General features: G+C 34.5%; 1 protein-coding gene across 1 annotated transcript in view; it reads right to left on the bottom strand.

Moving 5' to 3' along the window:
- Positions 1–7923: 7923 nt before the first annotated feature.
- The window catches only part of LOC106460759, a 62313-nt gene continuing 48642 nt past the window's right edge, over positions 7924–21594 (bottom strand). Inside the window, exons 2-4 of the mRNA XM_022387537.1 lie at positions 15595–15792; positions 13408–15160; positions 7924–12268 (exon numbers count right to left, since the gene is read on the bottom strand). Coding sequence (XP_022243245.1) covers positions 11494–12268; positions 13408–15160; positions 15595–15792 — 2726 coding nt within the window. The 3' untranslated portion in view covers positions 7924–11493. The remainder of the gene's footprint in view (positions 12269–13407; positions 15161–15594; positions 15793–21594) is intronic.

Here is a 21594-nt window from a genome sequence, read left to right as displayed (position 1 = left end):
GAAATTCACGCTATCATAGGATCCAGCAGATTAAAGAATGGAAAGTTCACGCTATCATAGGATCCAGCAGATTAAAGAATGGAAGTTCACGCTATCATAGGATCCAGCAGATTAAAGAATGGAAATTCACGCTATCATAGGATCCAGCAGATTAAAGAATGGAAATTCACGCTATCATAGGATCCCGCAGATTAAAGAATGGAAATTCACGCTATCATAGGATCCCGCAGATTAAAGAATGGAAATTCACGCTATCATAGGATCCCGCAGATTAAAGAATGGGAATTCACGCTATCATAGGATCCCGCAGATTAAAGATTCGCTATCTAATTAAAAGTAAAATTAGATAGTCCCATCCTATAGCAATACAACTAAAAATGGCTGCTAAAACAAAATATGATAATCTAACCGGCTCGTCAGGAAAAGTCTGATTTTTATCAGGTTTAACTGGTCCATTCCAAGAATATATATATATATATATATTGTTAATTCCGTTTTATAAATGGCATATGAGATTTTTTAAAGAATAATATAACTGCAAATATGTATGTACATATATGAGTAATGTTAAACAAAACTCTTTAATCTAAAACAACAGTTTCTGATAATATTACTCTTGGAATGTACAGAATCTTTATATTAATCCTGATAAACACAAAAACAGTATGACTTGGGATTTCTATTTTGACACTGACCAAAAGGTAATGTATTTCTCCATTCAGACGTTACTGATGATAATAGTCCTACAATTTCTAGTCTTTAGAAAGTCATGTAAATAAAAACTGTAACTTGGAGCTGCCGTAGAAGTGGTATATGATAACAGTTTATAGATATTTGACTTTTAAAAGTGAAATAAATGTGGAAACAAAATGCCTTAGTAACGAAAAGATATATGAATTAGTAGTTTTTCAAGAGACTGAAAAATAAGTATGGTGTTTTTCGATGTCTCTTACTCGCCCGGTGATTCTATATTTATATAGAAATTTCAAGGATATGCCGCATTGATCCTATTAATTTATTTTTGTGAATTATTTTTATACAATGAAAAATAAGTGTTGTTAGTTAATTAGTCCATTGTAATACGCCCTCTACCGCCCAAGATGAGAAAGTACTTGAAAATATGTCCACTGAAGTTTAAAGCACAAAGAAACTCTTCACACCTCCTACATATGGAGATACTTGTTAGTTAAGAAGACCACATGAATGATCACTTGGTAAGTCCTGGAATGAACAAACTTGCCACACAAACGGTTCTTCTGCAAATATTAACTTTTGTGTAGGGCTCAATATCAAGGCCAAAGTGCTATATGATCAACGTAATGTGTGGGTCAGCTTCTCATTCAGGTTTGATGTTATCATTGGTAAAATTAATAATACCGTAGTAGGTTTTTTTTTCAATTATAGCTGCGACAAGAAAGTCGCATTTTTGTTTTGATAAACATTCAGCATCCGTTTTGTGTTTAAACTTTAAAAAGATAATTGAAATTTTGAAAGATAATTTTATTGAAAAGATAATATTGTTTCTTGCTTATCTGCATAATTCGGCTAATGAAAAGTGAAATTTTGCTCATTTTAGTCCTAGGCAGAATGTAGAACCAATGAGTTGTTAGTGACGCAACAATGAGAAAAATATGAACTTTTGTTAAATATTTTTATTATTTTTGTACACTGACATATATATATATATATACTATTTTTATTGTGATAAGTTTTAAAACGATATAAAGAGCCTTCTGGGTTAGACATCGCTGATTAGGGGTAAAGTTCTACCCCCACCTCTGACCTTTGTTTTAAACTTAAGGAATATCAGAAGCAGTATCGTGGACAGTTGCAACAATACAGCGTTGCAACACCATTTGAAAGGGGTAGCCATGGATGTCCTTGACCCACTGCTATGGTCAAATGGTGAAAATATGTACAGCGTGTTGACCAGAGTTGGATTAAGGCCACAATGGGCCCAAAGGCAACTTCAGTTCTGTGATTTTCCTTTCTACAAACCTGCGTTTTTTTCATTGAAATGTTGACCATAAAACAAATAAATGTGATGCTTTTAAAATACTATACTTTCCAACTTAAAAACGTATAGGAGAAGACTAATAAAAACCAACAACTAAGTAGGAGAGACTAATAAAAACCAACAACTAAGTAGGAGAATAATAAAAACCAACAACTAAGTAGGAGAGACTAATAAAAACCAACAACTAAGTAGGAGAATAATAAAAACCAACAACTAAGTAGGAGAGACTAATAAAAACCAACAACTAAGTAGGAGAATAATAAAACCAACAACTAAGTAGGAGAATAATAAAAACCAACAACTAAGTAGGAGAGACTAATAAAACCAACAAATAAGGTTGCTGTAGAGAGAGTTAGGGCAGTATATGAAATTTGAATAAATAAATAAAAACAATAGCCACTGTGGGGCCGATGACATCGTAGGCTTATAGACAACTTCCTAATCTGAAGTTTGGATAACCGATCCCATTGATAGTGAAGAACCATTTCGGAAAGTGGCCGAAAGCATAGGTTGAACCAACTCAGGAAGCTAAAATACAGGATCGGCAACTACTAATGAACTGAGAGCTGAAGAAACTCATAACATCTCTGTGTTAAAAGTCTGACCAACAGATTTCATTGCTGAAGGGAAAATCCTACTTACTTCTTCGTATTTAAACAGTGCGTTTAAATGCATTCCAGTGAGACTGGAAATAGTTGTGAAAGTTATATTACTACTGTTCCAAGCAGTTTCTTTTTGCAGCTTTGACTGATTTTAAGATGCAAAAACCACATATCTCATTCTCATATTGTGGCTATTTCATCGTTACAAAATATTTGATTTTGAAATTTCCTAAATCCGGTCAAGGTCCCATGCCAATTCGGCCCTAGGTGTTATACTATCTGTAGCACTGCCCAGTCTCAGAAAATGTGTACTATTTCAAGGGGTTGTGTCCTACTTTATATTGTGTATGTGGGTCTGCTCTCCGACTGTCGCATGAAGCACAGATATTTTCCCCTACTCTTGATCTAATTTTTTCACTGGTCAGCCACAGACGAGCTGCGGACTGTGCGAACAGTTTTGACACTTTTCAGCCATATGTGTTTCTGGCTTGAAAGAGTCGAGACTTGCTAATGAAGTCTCGCCTTTTTTGAACTTTTCTCTATTGTTTCTTAGCTTACTGATCGTGTCAACTGATTCTTTTTTCTGACTACAGCGCCTTCATCTTTAATTCGTTTTCAAGTAAAGCTTATTATAATTTTTCTTTAAGCAAATAGTCTAACTTATTTATTTTTTACGTTTAAATACAATTTAATTTAGTTTTCAATTGCAACACAATAATCCCCACTTAGACTATCAACCAGTTTGTACTACATTTTAGTTTTCAATTGCAACACAATAATCCTCACTTAGACTATATACCAGTTTGTATTACATTTTTTTCTGTTTTGTCCATTAAAAAGTTTTTTTGTCTTCTGTTTTCACATCTTATTTCCCACTTACAACAAATCACTACACCTGTCGTTCCACATACTAGTGCCCGGCATGGCCAGGTGGATAAGGCGCTCGACTCACAATCTGAGAGTCGCGGGTTCGAATCCGCATCCCTTTCAGCCGTGGGGGCGTTATAATGTGACGGTCAATCCCACTATTCGTTGGTAAAAGAGTAGCCCAAGAGTTGGCGGTGGGTGGTGATGACTAGCTGCCTTCCCTCTAGTCTTACACTGCTAAATTAGGGACGGCTAGCGCAGATAGCCCTCGTTTAGCTTTGCGCGAAATTCCAAAACAAACAAACAAACAATCCACATACTAAGTTGTTTGCTCTTGTTTTTGCGAAGTTCGGGTAACTCTGCGCTTGGTTTATTCGTTGGAATAATTCAGTTGTTCGACTTATTAGTGATCTAATAGATAAGCTCATAAAACAAGTTGAAAATGCTGATATATATATATATATATTTAAATGTACTATAGTCCTATTACTCATCCGCACACATCAAATTATTCTAAAGATAGGTGTGGCTTCATAATGGTTTTGAAGGTCAAATTTTATGCTTAAGGACGTAATTATACTGTCTCAATGTCATTTCCAGCAAACTACAACGTAGCTGACATGTAAAATGTTTATATATATAAACATATATTATTTTAATCTGTGAATTGCTCATCATCGTATCTGACCCCCAGTAACGCAGCGGCATGTCTGCTGATTTACAACGCTAGGAACCGGGTTTCGATACCCGTAGTGGGCAGAGCACAGAAAACCCATTGTGTAGCTTTGTGCATAATAACAAACAAACAATCTTCGTATCTTGGGTTGAACGTTTTGAGAAAAAAATATCGTTCATATTCTAAGAAAAATTCTGAATTTCTTTATATTATTGAAAAGAAAAAAACTGCCAAAGTTAATAGTTGGAATTAATATTTAGTTTAAAGCTGTCAAAATGTCCATGACTGACGTTGGATGTGTGCTTATATATGTCTGTGTATTTTAACTTACAACAGTTTTACAATAAGATTATTGTAAATGTTTCTTTGCAACCATTTATTTTTATAATTTGTTATTGTTCTTGACTTTTCTTTTTGGTCTTCTAACTTGAAACCAATCAGATCTTTGTTGTATACATATATGTGCGTGTGTATACATATACAACATTATATACATATTTAAAAAAAAAATAGCCAGTGCGTTACGTATTAAAGTTTATTATAAAATATGATATGTTCTGTCTTGCTAGAGACATTAAGCTACTGGGTTTAATTTTGTTTAAACTGCGAATCAGAAGGTCCGAGCTCACAATATATCAATGAATAGCGTTATGCAAGTGACCGTAAATTTTGCTGTTCAAATCCAGATAGCTGACAAAAATCTTGAGGCAGCAGGTTCCACTGGATGGCTTGCAAATTAACTTTGGTCAGTATTTAAAAATCAAGAACGACTAAACTTGAACCCTAGGAATCTATGACGTGGCCGTTTAGTCCACGTGTATATAAAGTGCCGACCAGATTGAAAATACCAAGTAGAGCACATTGTTTATTTTCTATTTATACTTATTTGCAGATAAAGTGGTAGACGTGATCCGTAGAAAATATCAACAAATATAGCTATATGCGTGCGACAATGTCCTGCATGAATACTAATGAAAAAGCGGGAAATGCATTGAGCATTACAATTTAGTCGACTCAAGCTCGAATTTATAAGCAGCTCATTTTGCGAAAGCCATACAATGATTCTGGTATATAACTGTGGTTCAATATAATGAACACAGCGTAAATTAGCATCAGAATGAAAAAAAAAAGAGCTTGGCGATCGATTAGAACATTATAATTAATCATTAAGCAAAAATGTCTCACCCACACAATACCATTCCTTAGGCAAACAACGTAATACAGCCATTAGATTTCTTCCCGAAATGTTATAATAATTTATGTTCACACTTCACGTCAGTAATACAATAATATATTGTGGCTGAGAACTATCAAAATGTGCTTTAACCTTCATCAGCACACCTTTGAAAAGTTACGTTGTGGAACACCTGGGATCAAACAGGACCCCAGCACAAAGTTACAATTATAGTAAGCTCTGGATTGAAATTCCAAAAATCAATTGCATTACAAGTCTTAGTACGGTTAGCATGCAATGTGAACAACATAAAAATACATGAATTCTAGAGGAAATACGTTGACAAATCAAGAAATTACATTGTTCCTCAGTATTAAACCATTCCTTGTACAAACAGTGTATAAAAAATGCTGAAGCTTTATTATATTCTTATATCCAGTTCATTACCACAACATTTCAAATTTTAATTGAAAGTGTAAGTTATGGGTCACCTTGAGTCTGACCAGATCCCAACACAAATGTATCCGTGAAGTAGGCCATGGATCGAAAATCCAATAAGCGGTTTATTTACAAAAATTATTAAACAAGGTTTCTATAACACAGGGCATTATAAGCAGTCGTCACAGAGAACACTTATTGTGGACTAAGATGCGCATACATGCTTACCACAGTGGTGTTATATACAAACAGACGAGATGATACTGTACTATTTTGATGTATTATCCTCTATAACAGCCTATATAGTGAAATAAAAGTATAGAAATTTGTTTCGTGTGGTATGGGACGAACTTCATGTATAGTGATGGTCGATGATAGCATGGGGTTCACTTGTACTCCAGATCATTAGATCATAGCTATGTACTCCGTCTGCTTGTTTAAATAATACATAATGGGTTTCTGCTTGACAATTACATGAATGAATATAAATTTGTAATGATTATGTAAAAAGATATACTACAGAAAAAGTAGTTGGGGTCCACGTGGACCCCAGGTGTTCTGATGAAGGTTAAATTAAGGTAAATTTTGATTTCCTTTTGCTCACTTGATTGCTAACCCTCGAATTACCTGCTTGGTTACCCACAATACTCAATGTATTGTATGTTTCTATATGTTTGTAGTTAAGCGCAAAGAGACACAATCTGTGATATGCCCACCCGAAGTGTTTAAATCCTGCTTTTAGGTTACAAGCCTTCAGTGGTGCCGCTGTGTCACTGACAGGCCATTTTTTGTGTGTATGTTATTAATGATCCAGTAAACAAAGTAGTAACGGATTCATAAGCTATTTGGTGCATAAATAGTTTAAAAATCCGATTAGGGCCCATGTGAACTTTATTATTAATTCTAGGATTAATAGAAATGGAGCTTTAAAATTAAATTGTTAAAATATTTATTATTTTACATTACTTTTGTTTTTGTTAAAAACTGTGAAAGGAAAAGTAAAGCATATGATGTACGAATTTTATGTTAAATGGATTTTTTCTTCACGAAGGAAATAATACAAAATTATAGCTTAACTGTCCGAATTTCCTCTTTCAGGCTCTCTTAGCTTGGTTTTCAGAAAATCAAGCCTCTGCTTTCAAATGCTTAGCTTCTACTACATAGCATAGTATTACGTGCCACTTAAAGCCTCTCACCTTACCATCGCTCCCAGTAGCTTAGTGGCAAGTCTGAAGGTTTATAACGCTAGAAACCAGGTTTCGATAACCGTGATGGGCACAGCCAGATAGCCCATTGTGCAACTTTACGCTTAACAACAAACAAACAACTAAACACTTTCCTCTCCCGATTTCGTCCCCTTATAATATTTGAAAGTGTAGTCAGGTTTCATAGCTATAATGAGAAGTTAAGTTAAAAAAATCGAGAAATTGTGATCTGTTCTTAATGTTTATAAAAGGACACTTTCCATAGAGACAAACTACTATATTAATCGCCATAAATCAACTGAAATGTTGAAAAGTTACGAAAAAAAAAGAACCCTTAAATTCTCTATAGTTCAGACACATACATGATGCCGACACGGATCATTTTCCAATTGTTGTAGACAAGACCTGTTTGAAGCTTTTTCCTCAATTTCATATAGTAGTCCGAATAAAACCTTTTATGTTAAAGAAACACTTTAAAACCCTGAGCAAAAATAGCTTAATTCCTTTGTATCATATCCGTATGGGAAAACATGGTAAAATTCTTATTTTCATTTCCGTTTGAATCTCTTTTTACAAAAATTATCAAAACGTCTAATATCTCCTTATAGTTACGAAATATTTGAACAGCTGAAAGTATGGACTAGTAGTCTTGTTTTTAATTCAAATTAGGATTTGAACATGAAAGTGTATTTGTTTTTGTTGTTAAATACAAAGCTGCGCAATGGACTAGCTGTGCTATATTCACTGCAAAACTCGAACTCCTGTGTATAACATCTAGTGGCACATAAAACTCTGGCTAAAATTTATTTTAATTTTGAAATCTTAAAAAGAGAACTGTTGTGATTGTGAATTAATAAGATCATACTATTAAACACACAAACTTCTATTTTTATTGAACAAATACAATTCAAACAAAATTCAGAAACATTTATTACAGTTAAAAAACGAGACAGTATCATTACTGGAGATACTTATCCTATTATTAGATAAACAGATATCATTTTAAAAGGTTTACCTAAAATTCATAAATAATTTTGTCTTGTCCACTAAAGAAACCTTTTTTTGTTCGTGCTTTGGTATGATATCTTAGCAATATTGTAAAGTATTTACTCTGAATACATTAGCCATTGTATTTATTAAGTTTAAAAGCTTAATTTTTATTTATCGAGTTTTGATGTTGAATTTACTTTAATACCACACGAGGAAGAAATTCAAATTTGTGCTAATTTGGATAATAAAAACAGTGATTTGTAAAAGTAGAGTCTCAAGTAAAGTTTTATTAAATTTAAAGTGTCTATACAAATAAAATTGATCATTTCTTAATTAACAACGTTCTTAATAATAAGACTGATGGCGTAGCCGTGGGTTCTAGATTATCTCCGGATTACGCAAACCCTTTTCATGTTCCGTGAATAAAAGTTATTTACATGAATGTCCCAGGAATTGAAATAACAGTATTTTCTAAACATGTTGATGATGAGTAAGTTATCTGAATATGCTAGTGGGTTTTTTAACTACTTAAATGGCAAATATACATTCATTAAGTTTGCTGTTAAGAATGATGGTAAAAATGTATCTTTCTTGTTACTTTAGTTCGATTTCAAATCGAATATCGCATCGTATCACAAACATACATTTTCTGTCTTATGTCTACATTTCGAAAGTTTGTTTCAGCAATGTTCAATTGATTCAAACAACAACGAGGGATCATCTTTATGGTCAATCTTATTAATGTGTATCAAAAAAACTGATTCGATGTTGTACCCTGCAAACGTATATTCTGGTTTGAATATTTTGTTTGTTAGTTTCAGATTTTCACACAAAGCTATAAAAGTACCATCCGAGCAAAACCGTCTCTAATTCTGAACTGATAGATTATATCTAAGACAGGCAACAGCATCCACCGCCAACTCTTGGCCTACTTCTCTGACCAAATAGCGAGAGTTGAATGTCACTTTTATAGTGCAAAGTGTGGAGCATGTTCTTACATTAATGGGTCGTGAACTGGAATTCTCAGACTCACAGTTGGATATAGCTAACCGTTAGACCAGGTCCAGACCTGTAGTTTGAATAAAGAACTTTCGAGTAAGTTATTCAGAATTATCTACCATTGATTTAAAATGGTGTGTATTTAAGGATTTCATTACAACCTTGGAATATTCAGGAACAAAACTTGCAGGGTTGGCCAAGGTGTATACGTAGACCAAAATCACAAATGGTGTTTTTGTAGTAATGTGCCGAAATATTCGAATATACAACAGTGTCACTAGATTCAAAAACTGATAAACTGAATTTTATATAGATGTCAAGGCTAGATTTTTATCTCACAAACTATCTAAATTAGATATGAACATAATATATGTAAATACATATTCTAAATAAATAGTGCTTAATTCACTCTTTTGTGTTTTTCTTTCTTCATTAACCTTTCCTTTCAGGTTAGTTCTCTTTCATTTGTTTCTTTTCTGCTTTCCTTTTTATAAACAAACAAACCGTTATACTAACCACCATTTCTGTTTGTGATATTTTTGCTAGAATAATTTCCTGCTTTACTGTTGTTTTTTTTTATATGCATCCCATCCATTATATGAAGGTGTGGTGTACATCACTGATTCAAGTCATTTTAATTTAATTGCGAAAAAATGTTTGCCAGAAATATGCCATCAATGTGTATACGTTTAAAAATTCGCTGCATAAATTTGATTAATTGTTTAAATCATTTATAATGATATAAATGAACTAAGTTTTATAAGTCATTCTACATGTTTTTAAATTTTAAAAAGGGTTGAACTTTAAAGGGAAGGAGCATTACAGAACATTTACTTCTTCATTGCACTTAGGAACAATTGGCACCAAACCCTATGGTTCTTCTACAGTTTTGTGTTTATAAAGCCATAATGTAAATGAATATTGAAAAAAAAAAACGTGTCTATCTGTTAAGGTGATTACAGAAATTATAAGTTATAAATCCAGGAACATTCCTCATTAACTTTTCTCTAGATCTGCCACTATCTTTTTTCATATTTAGTGTTCTGAAGATTGAAATACGAAACATATTCAGTTTCTTATACTCATCAGTCCAGTAAGGTCGATGCTATAGATAAAAAAAAAATTGCACGATTTATTTTTATGCCTCAACACCCTTAAGCATTCTTTCACAAAGAATAAATATAAAGACAGTTGCATAAACATAAACAAAAATAAAACCTACAAAAGACCTGAGTCAATTGGAATTACGAAGTGGTCAAACTGACTTCCAGTCCAAAATCTATGATTCTTTACGTTTGTTTTTGACATTCATACTGTTAACTCCGTCACAGCAGCTAACGTTCAGATTAATGGATTTGGCTCACCACTTAACCGGGAGTGATGAACGCGGATAAACAGAATAATTAAGTTTATCGAGCTTTTGGATGGTATTACGTTACTGAAGCAACTAAGTAACATTTTATTATCGCTCTTTGATTATTTATGTGTTCGCAGTCGATGTCTTTTCATTACCAAATTAAAATATTAAAGAAAATTTCAGCTATGAAACAAAAATCATTTTATAAAACTATTAATATTGCTATATCGAGAAACCAAAAAAATTACTGTCTGTTTGACAAATGCGATATTTATATTTAATACGGCTATCACAAGGTGGAAACGTTAGTACAGAGCGACTCGAAACTTAATCACGGTTAACTATAACGAACAACAAAAGTAATAGCATATTCACAAAACACTGCAATATGAAATTCAATGTGTACTAAAATAAGGAAGAATTCTATGCTTTAAGTAACTAAAATAAAACGTTATGATACTGTTGAGGACAACAAAAGACATAATTTGGATAAACTAATATGAAAATATAGTGTGATAAATATCCATATAGAAATGTATGTAAGAAGAAATAAATGGGGATGCTCTCGACAAAAAAAAAAGTTTAAGCTTATTTCAGCATTTTTTATTCTTTCTTCAGTCCATTACGACTGTTGACGGCAGAGTAACGCAATTAAAAATGTCTAAAACCAGCACGAACGTATTTTTTTTTCACAGCTTCCTGAGCGACAAAGATCCCGTCTTCCACGACTTCTGTTATGAGGTTCAAGTCTGTTGCTTGTACCGTTACGTCTTGAACAGGCTTCCAGTACTGCACTGTACAAAAAGTTTCAAATTCGTTTCAAGCACACATGAAAACAGACACCATTTTGTAGAGGAGTTTGAAGACAACAAATGACTGACTTATACTTGTGTAGTGAAAGAATTATGAAACTTCTCCCTTAACAAGAAAAAATTTATAGTGTCATTAGAGCGTAGAGAAAAGTGTAAGAGAAAAACTGTTCCTCAATAAGGTATATATATATACACACACACAATAGTGCAGAAAGAGCGTTGACCACCCAGCAGTTTCTAGTGTGTGATTACTCAATATTTTACACAATTGAGGTTTGATTATATCTAAGTGTTTATAATGACATTAACAGCTTTATACGTTAAACATAACCATTATCACTCAACCAAAGTCCAATTTATCCGCCTTCCTTGTAACCAGTCTTCCCCACCCAGGGGTAGTGACTCGGACATTTCTGACACGTTTTCATGTAGCGTATGCCATTTTTGTCCCAAACATTACATACTGTGGGGTGATGACACGGAGGGGGGAGATCTTTCCGTTTACACTGCCAAGGTTCAAAGTTGTTTAATTTGGAGATTGGTGTAGGGGACCTTAGCCACTGAATGAGTTGCCAGTTGGTTATAACCCAGACGTCACCTTTGGAAAGAATATCGTCTAGGAATTTCATGAACCCCTTCCTATGATGAGCTGTAGTAAACCAAGCCGAATGGTAAAACAGACCAAGCGGGGCACGATTAGATTTGTAATGGCGGTTGAAATTTTTGTTCAGAAACTTTACGATTCCTTCTTCATCTTGATGACTGGAGCAGGCGTCGGCCATAGAACACCGACCACCCCTCAAGTCTACCCACATCACCATTCCCATCTCCCATAGTCCTGGAAAGGACTTGCTTGGACAGGGGGTAATCATGCATTCGTTGTTAATAGTGTAGTCCAAAGTAAAAGGCCAGAAGGGAGGGTTGTTCTCGAATACGGGCATGGAAGAGTCGTAAGTGAAGTTTGCCTCGAACAACATCTCAAACATAGGATTCCCGCCAATCTGCAGGAATGGTGCCCTCATACCGCGAATATCTTCTAACTTGACTCCTCCATACAAGTGAAGAACCTCTCGTTGACCCTGCACTTCTTTAAACCACTTGTTCTTAGAGAATTTCTCGCCATAGCTGTGGCTGCAACAAACAAAAATCGTGTATTAGAATAATACACACAGAAAGCTATATACTCAATAAAGAATCATGCACGATATTCATTGGGTGCATGTTTAATTTCACAGCTTAGATCTCGAAGAGTTATTCACAAAACGTTCATGTCGACATTTTTATTAATAGTATGCCCCATGGTTGTCAGTCTAATGTACTGACACTAAATACCGATTTTCATGCTTCTCAGGTTGTTCAGTTTCTGTTCAATAAAACGAGACAGACACATAAATTACATCTATTATATTCCTAAAACGTCATTTAATTAGTACACGTAGTGTGTAAATACACATGATTACACGAGTACACAAATAATTATGACTTTAATTAACTATGTTCATAATTATTTGAAACAATGCTTAAGAGTTGGCTTTACATTGAACAGCAAGCCAGTGGAGACTCGGAAAACTTTGAGGTTAGGCTAATTCTGATGTGTTAAGATTTAAATAAAATTGATAACAAATTACGTTTCACCAACTTAATCTAGTTCACACCAAACCAGTTGTTGTTCAAGTAATTCACACGAAACCAGTTGTTGTTCAAGTAATTGGTGATATAAATATCGTTTCCACCACTGATATGTCTGACGTATCCCACCCAGCCTGAAGAGCCCTGTTATTTGGCGTAAGGTCTTGTCAGCACTGAATACAGCAGATTTAATGTTACGCGACTAAGGAAGCACAATATACTATAATAATGATAATAATAAGTTAGCAAGCAATTATATATTAGCATAATAAAGTGATTTGGTTTTTGGGTAACATATTACATGGTTCAACAGAACATTAGTCTGTGAAGAAGACAGGCCAATGTTCTGTCCAAACATCTAGTATGTTCCCCCAAAATAAATCACTTTACTATGCTTATATATAATTGTTTGCTAACTTATTATTAGACTTAGTGTTGTCAACATATTATTTCATTCTTCCTTACTTTCACACATAAGTTCTTACATTTGATACAAAAGGCCGACCATGCATGATAGGTGTCTGCTATCTCAACGTATTCATTGCATTGATTATTGTATTCAGTTATAGTTGAGCCTGAAAAAAAAGCATCATTGACTTCAAGTTACAGCCGCGAATACATTTCATTCTAAGGAAACTAACCTGATAGTATGAGACGCCATCTCGTGGCCTAGAGAGTAGAGAGTTTGAACCTGTCCATAATCTGTCCACTCGTGAGAAACATAAAACGTACCAAGAATGGGACAACCATTAGGGTTATTTCGTCCAGTAAAGATTTCTTTGTATAAATCAAAGTTTAAATCGTTAATAGCATCATCGAAAGTTAGAAGTATTACTTGAGGAGTTTCGCGGACTGGCAATCCATTTGGAATGTCTGTCCCACCACAACGGCAGTCTGGAACAAGGCACGTACTGGGATTGCATTTTCCAGCTGCCACTAAAGGAGTAGGAGTTGGATATACAGGCAGAGGCCTAGAAGGAAAATTAGGAGTGGAATCCACTTGCTGGACTGGTCTTGAAGCTGGTGGTTTGGTAACTACGGAAGGGATTTTTGTAAAGTTTGTTGTTTGAACAGTAGGTGATTTGTGGGATTTAACCTTGAGTGGTGGCGTGTCAGCTGTAGGGTCATAGTCATCATAGTATTCATAACTGTACTGATATGGTTCATTATAATTCCTGTAGTTAAAGTGTTCAGAAGGGTTGTTGCCAGCCTGCTTATCGTCTGTATGGGGGTTCTTAAGGTTTCGAGTAGTAGTAAGCTTTTTGTCACTAGGATAATTATAGTTACGCTGATTAGGAGGATCTGGCAGACTTATAATGGCAGGATTGGTGCCAAACTGGGCGTCTAAGCTGTCTGAACCTTCTAAAGCTTGTACAGGTCTACCATAGGTAGGACGATGATTCTTAGTACTTTGATCGTTCACTTTGTGTGATCTCTCCAGAGGAGTAACGAGTGCTGAAGTTGGCAATCTAACATTGGGATCTTTATATTGGTCGTTATTTCTTGATAATGGGGTAATTGTATCAGGGTCTTTAAAATGACCATTATTTCTAGATAAAGGCAGAATCACATCTGCGTCTTCATGTTTACCATTATTACTGTTGAAGACAGGCAAGTTTTCTATATCACCAAGGTTACTGTAAGAGGAACGTGTTGCAGTCCCTTTAGAAGTGTCTCTATCTTTGTATAAAGAAGACTCATCAGATTCTTGGTAATTGCCGCGGTTGTTTCTGTAAGCTAAGGTTGAGTCTGGATCGTTTTGGTTTCCATTGTTGGTGTTTATAGCAGAATATCTCTTTGCACCTTCGAAGTTTTCCCGACCAGGAGACGAATTTTTCCGGTTTAATTCAAGTCCAGGATAAGGCCCCTCATCTGGATCTTTTGAACGGCCATTGTTATGGTCAATGGGCGCAAGTACATCTGGTTCCCTACGTCGATTGTTAATGTCATAGGTTTGGACATCTGTAACTGTGCCCTTAGATTCGTCACCATTTCCAAAGACTTGTTTCACAAATACACTTAGATCGAAGACATTTGGTGATCGATCACCACTAAAAGTGTTGTAATTGTTTTGCTCTGGATTACTGGACTTCTCCTGCCTATTGTACTGATTATAATGGGGAGTTGTTATTGGAATGATCTGAACAGGTGGAGGGTTGGGAGGAGGATGTATTAGAGGTGAGGAGGTACTATTAGAAATTGACGACCACGTTCTACCATCTCGTGGAGTAAGAGGTTCTAGCCTCCCGCTTTTCGCTCCTCTACTGTTAGAAGCTGTCCGCTCACCATAACTTGAAGATACTTCATGTGAAGTCTCGGGATTACGTCTTTGGCTCAAAAAGATGTCGTCACTTTGCCGTAAACTTTCGTGGTCTTCTTCGTTGTCCTGTGATCCTAAACGAAATATTACATAAGGTTATTTTTTCATGTCTCGAGATAAAACATAACAAGGTTCTCTAAATAATTTGGTGATTCTGAAAACAACAACAAAAACAGCTGTTACCACATTTGATGTTTCAAAGAAGACGAATACACTCATATCAACGGTTGACGTTTCTAAGGAAATAGCTTTAAGCATATTTGATTCTTCTAAGAAAATAGGATTAATAAGTACATTCTGTGTTTGTAAGAAAAAAAGGTCTTACGATATCTGGCGTTTCTAAAACATTACTACTTCAACGTGTTTTGTTTGTAAGAATAGAGGCTAAATATCTACATATCTGTGCAACCGAGAACTGCCAGTTCTAAGGTTAGTTTCTGACCGATGATTTATAGAAGTGTGAAAGTAGCATTATCAAATTTGGTGTACCTGAGAAAATAGCACTTACCGCCCCCACATTTTGTGTTTCTCGGCCAATCACAGGTCTGCAGCTCACTACTAAAGTACAACCCTCCAGTACAACTCTCGTGCAGTGGATCTCCAAACACACACACGTAATACTTGCTGCAATCCTTTGGATCAGAGTAGTAGCCAAACTGTTCACTGCAACTAAAAGGGGTATCACTTTTCCCACTAGATGACAATGCTAAACCCAAGATACAAAAATGCATAAATGTAAAATACAAGGAGACGTAATTTTTTAATGATTATCATTTTTCTTTCATATTGCATTAGATATAATAATAAACCATAAAAAAATTGAAATTATTTTTATCTAATAATCTTTTTAATTTAATAGAATGGACAAATCAAATATATTAAAACTATTCTATTTAAAAAAAATCAAAATTTAATGGTCCTTGCTCACACTGTAAAATATATTTATTAACAGGCAAATGTACAGACACTTTTTATCACTCATCATTCAAATAAACTTATATTCATACTTCACCATAAAACTTTTCCATTTATACAGTTAACATACTGTCAATGTTTATTTTTTAACCTTTATTTCAGGAACCAACTGACAAACATTCATTCGCAGAGATGGGGTTTTAGTTTAGTTTAGATTTTTTTCGGGAAATAGTTCTTTAAAATTTTTGATAATAATTATAGATAATAATTTTCGAGTTATTTAATAACTCAACGAAATTATATGGACTACAAGTGACGAAAGTATGGACTACAAGCGACGAAAGTATGGACTACAAGCGACGAAAGTGGTGAAAGAAGTTGATACAATTAATTGACTTGCTTCCGCTAGTCTATCAGTTTCAAATTAGGGAACTAATGTGCAAATAACCTTAGGATAGCTTTGCACGAAAATTCTAAACAAATAATTCTTCAGACCTGAGACTGATGTTAATAACATAGGACAAAAACAAGGAGTTTAAATATACATGCAAGTAATTTTTAGGTTAGTGTTACCATATGTTGGATTGATGTTAATAACATAAAACAAAAACAAGGAGTATAAATGCAAGTAATTCTTAGGTTAAAAGTCACTTTCTCGGTAGTGTTACCATATGTTGGATTGATGTTAATAACATAAAAAAAACAAGGAGTATAAATGCAAGTAATTCTTAGGTTAAAAGTCACTTTCTCGGTAGTGTTACCATATGTTGGATTGATGTTAATAACATAAGACAAAAACAAGGAGTTTAAATATACATGCAAGTAATTTTTAGGTTAAAAGTCATTCTCTCGGCAGTGTTACCATATGTCGGAGAACGAAATATGCCAGACTCGCTGAAAAATTATGCTAAAACTAGTGATATTATTCCAAATAACTTGTGAAATTATGGTAGAATGATGCTATCTTTCAACCATGTCTTATTGTTTCAGTGTGCTAATATATTGAAAAAACCCCATTAAATCTCCAAAATTAGAATTATTTTAAGTCAAGATATGTCCAAAAGTCAAATCCAGTACAAAAAATATATATACAAACTCAAGCAAGTTTTGGAGGCACAAGAGATGAGTATCAAAATATTTAAATAGGGACACTGAGAAAGGCTCTGGTAAATTTTAAGAGGGTGGGATACTTTCCATGTACATGAACTTCATACCAAAATAATTCAGTATTGATATTTTGAGAAATAAACTTATCAACATCACAACTCAGTAACAATGAACGCCAGTCATTGTCATGTTGTTGCTGTTCCTGCTTTGCAATTATCGTGGGAAACTTCAAAGAAAATCCTGCAATAAACGCCTGGTCACCTTTGACAAGTTTTGTAGGATTAAGAACGGAGCAGACAGGATTGAATCATTAAGGGTTACAACTACGCAGTTGACTTTTATCAAAAATTGAAGAAGGCGCTGAAACATACAATCATACAAACATACTTTCATGGAGTTCAGAAAATTTGACTACTTCGTACTTACAGCAAATTTCAATTAATATTTTTCATGTGGAGGGGGGATATTTCAGAATTATGCTAAAATATCACTAATGCTAAAAATTATGCCAACTGGAAAAATGATCCCGAAATTATGCTAGATTTGGTAACACTGTCTCTCGATGTCATTCTTGAATGACCACTGTCCTCATTTAGGATGTGGGTGATAGTTGGCTTGATTGCTAAATGTCTTAATGCCTTTCACCGCTAGAATAGCATACAATTATCAACGGTTTGTTTAACAATTACGTCATTCACCAGCGTGAAATCAAATTCGAGAGGTATAATGATGGCCTTGTTCAAGGCTAAATAGCAGCCAGCCATGCCTAAAATTGAGCCACAACACAATAGTCACGATGTATAATCGGGTCTTCTGGTGTACTCTTGATGGGTTAGAAACCCGGAAATACATCCTGGAAGGTCATTCACGGTGAAAGTTATCCCAGGGATTGAAACGGAAGTCCATGAACGAGGTTATTCTTCTTCAATGTGCTACTTTCTCCAAAGAATGGTTGTGGGAAACAGAATCATGATTGATCTTTAACCAAGATCTTGGTAGGTGATTCACACAGCTCATTAGGTAAATGTTGTCATAATCTTATCAGCTAAATAAAATCGCTAAACCAGCTAATTTTTTTCACGAATTAAAACTAATGTATGCTTTATTATGGCATTAGACAGCAATAAATATGAAGCTAGTGACTGGTAGCTATAATAGCTCCAATAGGTCTTTATTACTTGAAGCAAATGTATAGATAATGCTTGACGAACTAAAGACACGTTCATTTATAGAAGTTAGAAGCTACAAATTTTGAAATTATATAACCCTATAAGGGTCGCATCGCCTAAAACTGATAAACATGGTTATAAGTGGCTTAAACATGATCAAACAGAAATAAAAGGCACAACAAACAACATTCCGGCATTTTTTAACTTTATATTTAATCAATTTTTTAGCCGTTTTAACTGTATTCACTAGCATCAAATGTGAAAATTACGTTTTTTAAAAACCACTGAATAAAACACAACCTAAAATATTGTTTACAATCGTTGCTTACTTCATAATACCAAATGTATTATTTTAAAGTTTTTGTAAATAAGTTCAAATCATTTTTGTTATCAGCATAAACTACTCAAACCTGATTCATTAACAATAGAAGCGTTTGCAGTGTTCACTGGTTCACCCTTGATTTGGTGTGGCTTAAACTTTACAGGGTACTATGATAAACAACTGGTTCACCCTTGATTTGGTGTGGCTTAGACTTTATAAGGTGCTATGATAAACAACTGGTTCACCCTTGATTTGGTGTAGTTTAGACTTTACAAGGTGCTATGATATACAACTGGTTCACCCTTGATTTGGTGTAGTTTAGACTTTACAAGGTGCTATGATAAACAACTGGTTCACCCTTGATTTGGCGTAGTTTAGACTATACAAGGCGCTATGATATACAACTAGTTCAACCTAGATTTGGTGTGGTTTATACTTTATAAGGTGCTATGATAAACAACTGGTTCACCCTTGATTTGGTGTGGTTTAGACTTTACAGGATACAATGATAAACAACTGGTTCACCCTTGATTTGGTGTGGTTTAGACTTTACAGGATACAATGATAAACAACTGGTTCACCCTTGATTTGAAGTGGATTAGATTTTACAAGATAACACAAGGTGCTGTCATATGCAACTGGTTTACAGATGTTAGCAAATAATTACGACAGCGATTCAAATATTTAACTCCTCAATCAGATTAAAATCCGATGAGTGAGATGAGAAACAAAGATGGCTGAAGTCACTGTTTTGTTCTTAGAGTCAGTTTTGAAAAATAACAGCACCATCGATTGATGTATTACTTGACAGTCGGGATGAAATGCAACAGACACGATTGATAATACTGAAAACGTTATTTCCTCTTCTGAAGGAATAAAAGAACGTTCGTACACCATTAACCTACTTTAAGATACTTACATCGGTAGAACAGCACAAGTAGGGTTAAGTTCCTCACGTGGTTTTCTCCATATTTTTTACTTTACTGTCAGTACAGAAAAGGGTGCAACATGACTCACATCATATGATTTCCGTTACTCGATCTGTATAGTTTTCGCTCAGAGCTCCAGTATCACCAAACTTTTCTGTTCGTATGTGAAATAAGCGGGTTTCGGACTGGTTGTGGCAGTGTTTTGAAATGTTCTTCAATTGTTACGGTTAGACAAAGGTTAACCCTAACACTACTGAATAAATCAGTCAATCAGTATACGACCTGAAGCATATTGCTCCTCCTAAATCTGTCCAATCGTCTTTGTCATTTGATGGTTTTAGTTTCGTGCAGCAGACATTTTTTTTTTCACCGTGGGTGTTGATAGACTAACAATAGATGTCTCTGAACAGCCAGTCTTCTGAAACTATGTGACTTCTAAAGTAATGGCCCCCAGGTTAGATAGTGCTAAGTTTACGGACTTACAATGCTAAAATACAGGATTCCATTCCCTGGAGAGGGCAGATAGCCTATTGTGTAGCTTTGTACTAAAACAAACAACAACTAAAAAACTTCTAATGTAAGTTCTAAAATTTTAATGGGCTACAACTGTCTGTTGAATGAAAAGTTTCGGCTTCTATACTGAGACCTCCTTCGAGACCTGAAGAACGTCTCAGTATAGAATCCGAAACGTCGTCTACTTTTCATTCAACAGGTAATTGCGGTCCATTAAAGTTCTCAAACCTAATTTAATATTCTTGTTTTTCTTCTGCGTATTACGTATGTTTACTTAGTACAATTATATAAACAAACATCAAAATGTCTCTATCACATATACTTAGAGTGGTGCATCTAAACCTGCATTGTTACATTTCCATTGTTCCTTGCAGCATTTTTTTGCTGGTCCGGGCAAGTAGTTCTGTATAAGAGGTAACTGTCTCCAGAATTGTGATCCACACAGGCATCCAACTACCCATTCACTTGGGTCAGCCAGTTCTGGAGCACCAGTCACACAACTGTTCTCAGATACGACTTTTAAAAGCCGCCATTTTGGCTTCAGAGCTGCTTTTGTTGGGGTTATTTTGTCCATACTGCTACTTTATGTACAAAAACAGCTCTTTTCTGGCTTTATTCTTACTCTGATTTTCTCTTATGCGATCATAACAAAGTACAACATATTTGTCCATATCATGAGTCAAAGCATTCTATGGCAGATGACAGTGTAGCAAACACAGTGGCAGCTTCATCAGATATACCAACAGGATAGAGTTGTTTCATTTCTTGGCAGACCAGTTAAAGATGTTATCACAAACAAAGCATTACAACTCAAGGTAAGAGTGTTCTTTGTAGCCCAAGAGGAAACGAAACATCAATAATTTTTCCATGTTTCCAAGAAGAAACAAATAGAAATCTTTAGTCCACGTTGTACACTAAGGCTACCGCATTGTTGATACTGATGCTATGGGATTGATTGTTTCTGTTTCAAAAAGTTCAGTCTTGAAGATATTTGGATTTCCTTTGATGCGAACAAGCACCAAAGATGCATTGCTGTCCACGAACTTGCACAAGACCTTGATTCCAACAAGAAATAAGCAAATAATTTTATCTAAGTTAAATATGGCCATACCCAAGCACAGATAAAGAAAATATTAGGATGTTCATGCTTGTAAATATATATTTATCATCTTGAATTCATTTGATAAATTTTATTCCCAACAAAATACTCTAACGAATAACAGAAAATAAACTACTGAAATTAATACAAGTTTATTTCATTATTTTCACATCTTACTTAGTTAATTAGAATAAAATGATGATAATAATAATAAATATAAATAAATAAATAATCGTTCTCAGAATTAAAATAAAATGAATAATGTTATGTTCTTAATTCTTAACCTAAAAATCTGGGTTTGTAAATGATTTAGATAAAACTGATAATAATTACAACTCGCTTGCTGAATCTGGGTTTGTAAATGATTTAGATAAAACTGATAATAATTACAACTCGCTTGCTGAATCTGGGTTTGTAAATGATTTAGATAAACTGATAATAATTACAACTCGCT

Source organism: Limulus polyphemus, unplaced genomic scaffold (genome assembly GCF_000517525.1).
Source record: "Limulus polyphemus unplaced genomic scaffold, Limulus_polyphemus-2.1.2 Scaffold830, whole genome shotgun sequence".
In the NCBI taxonomy this organism is placed as follows: Eukaryota; Metazoa; Arthropoda; class Merostomata; order Xiphosura; family Limulidae; genus Limulus; species Limulus polyphemus.
Note: the sequence above shows the minus strand (reverse complement) of the source record. Positions and strands in the feature narration are given on the sequence as shown.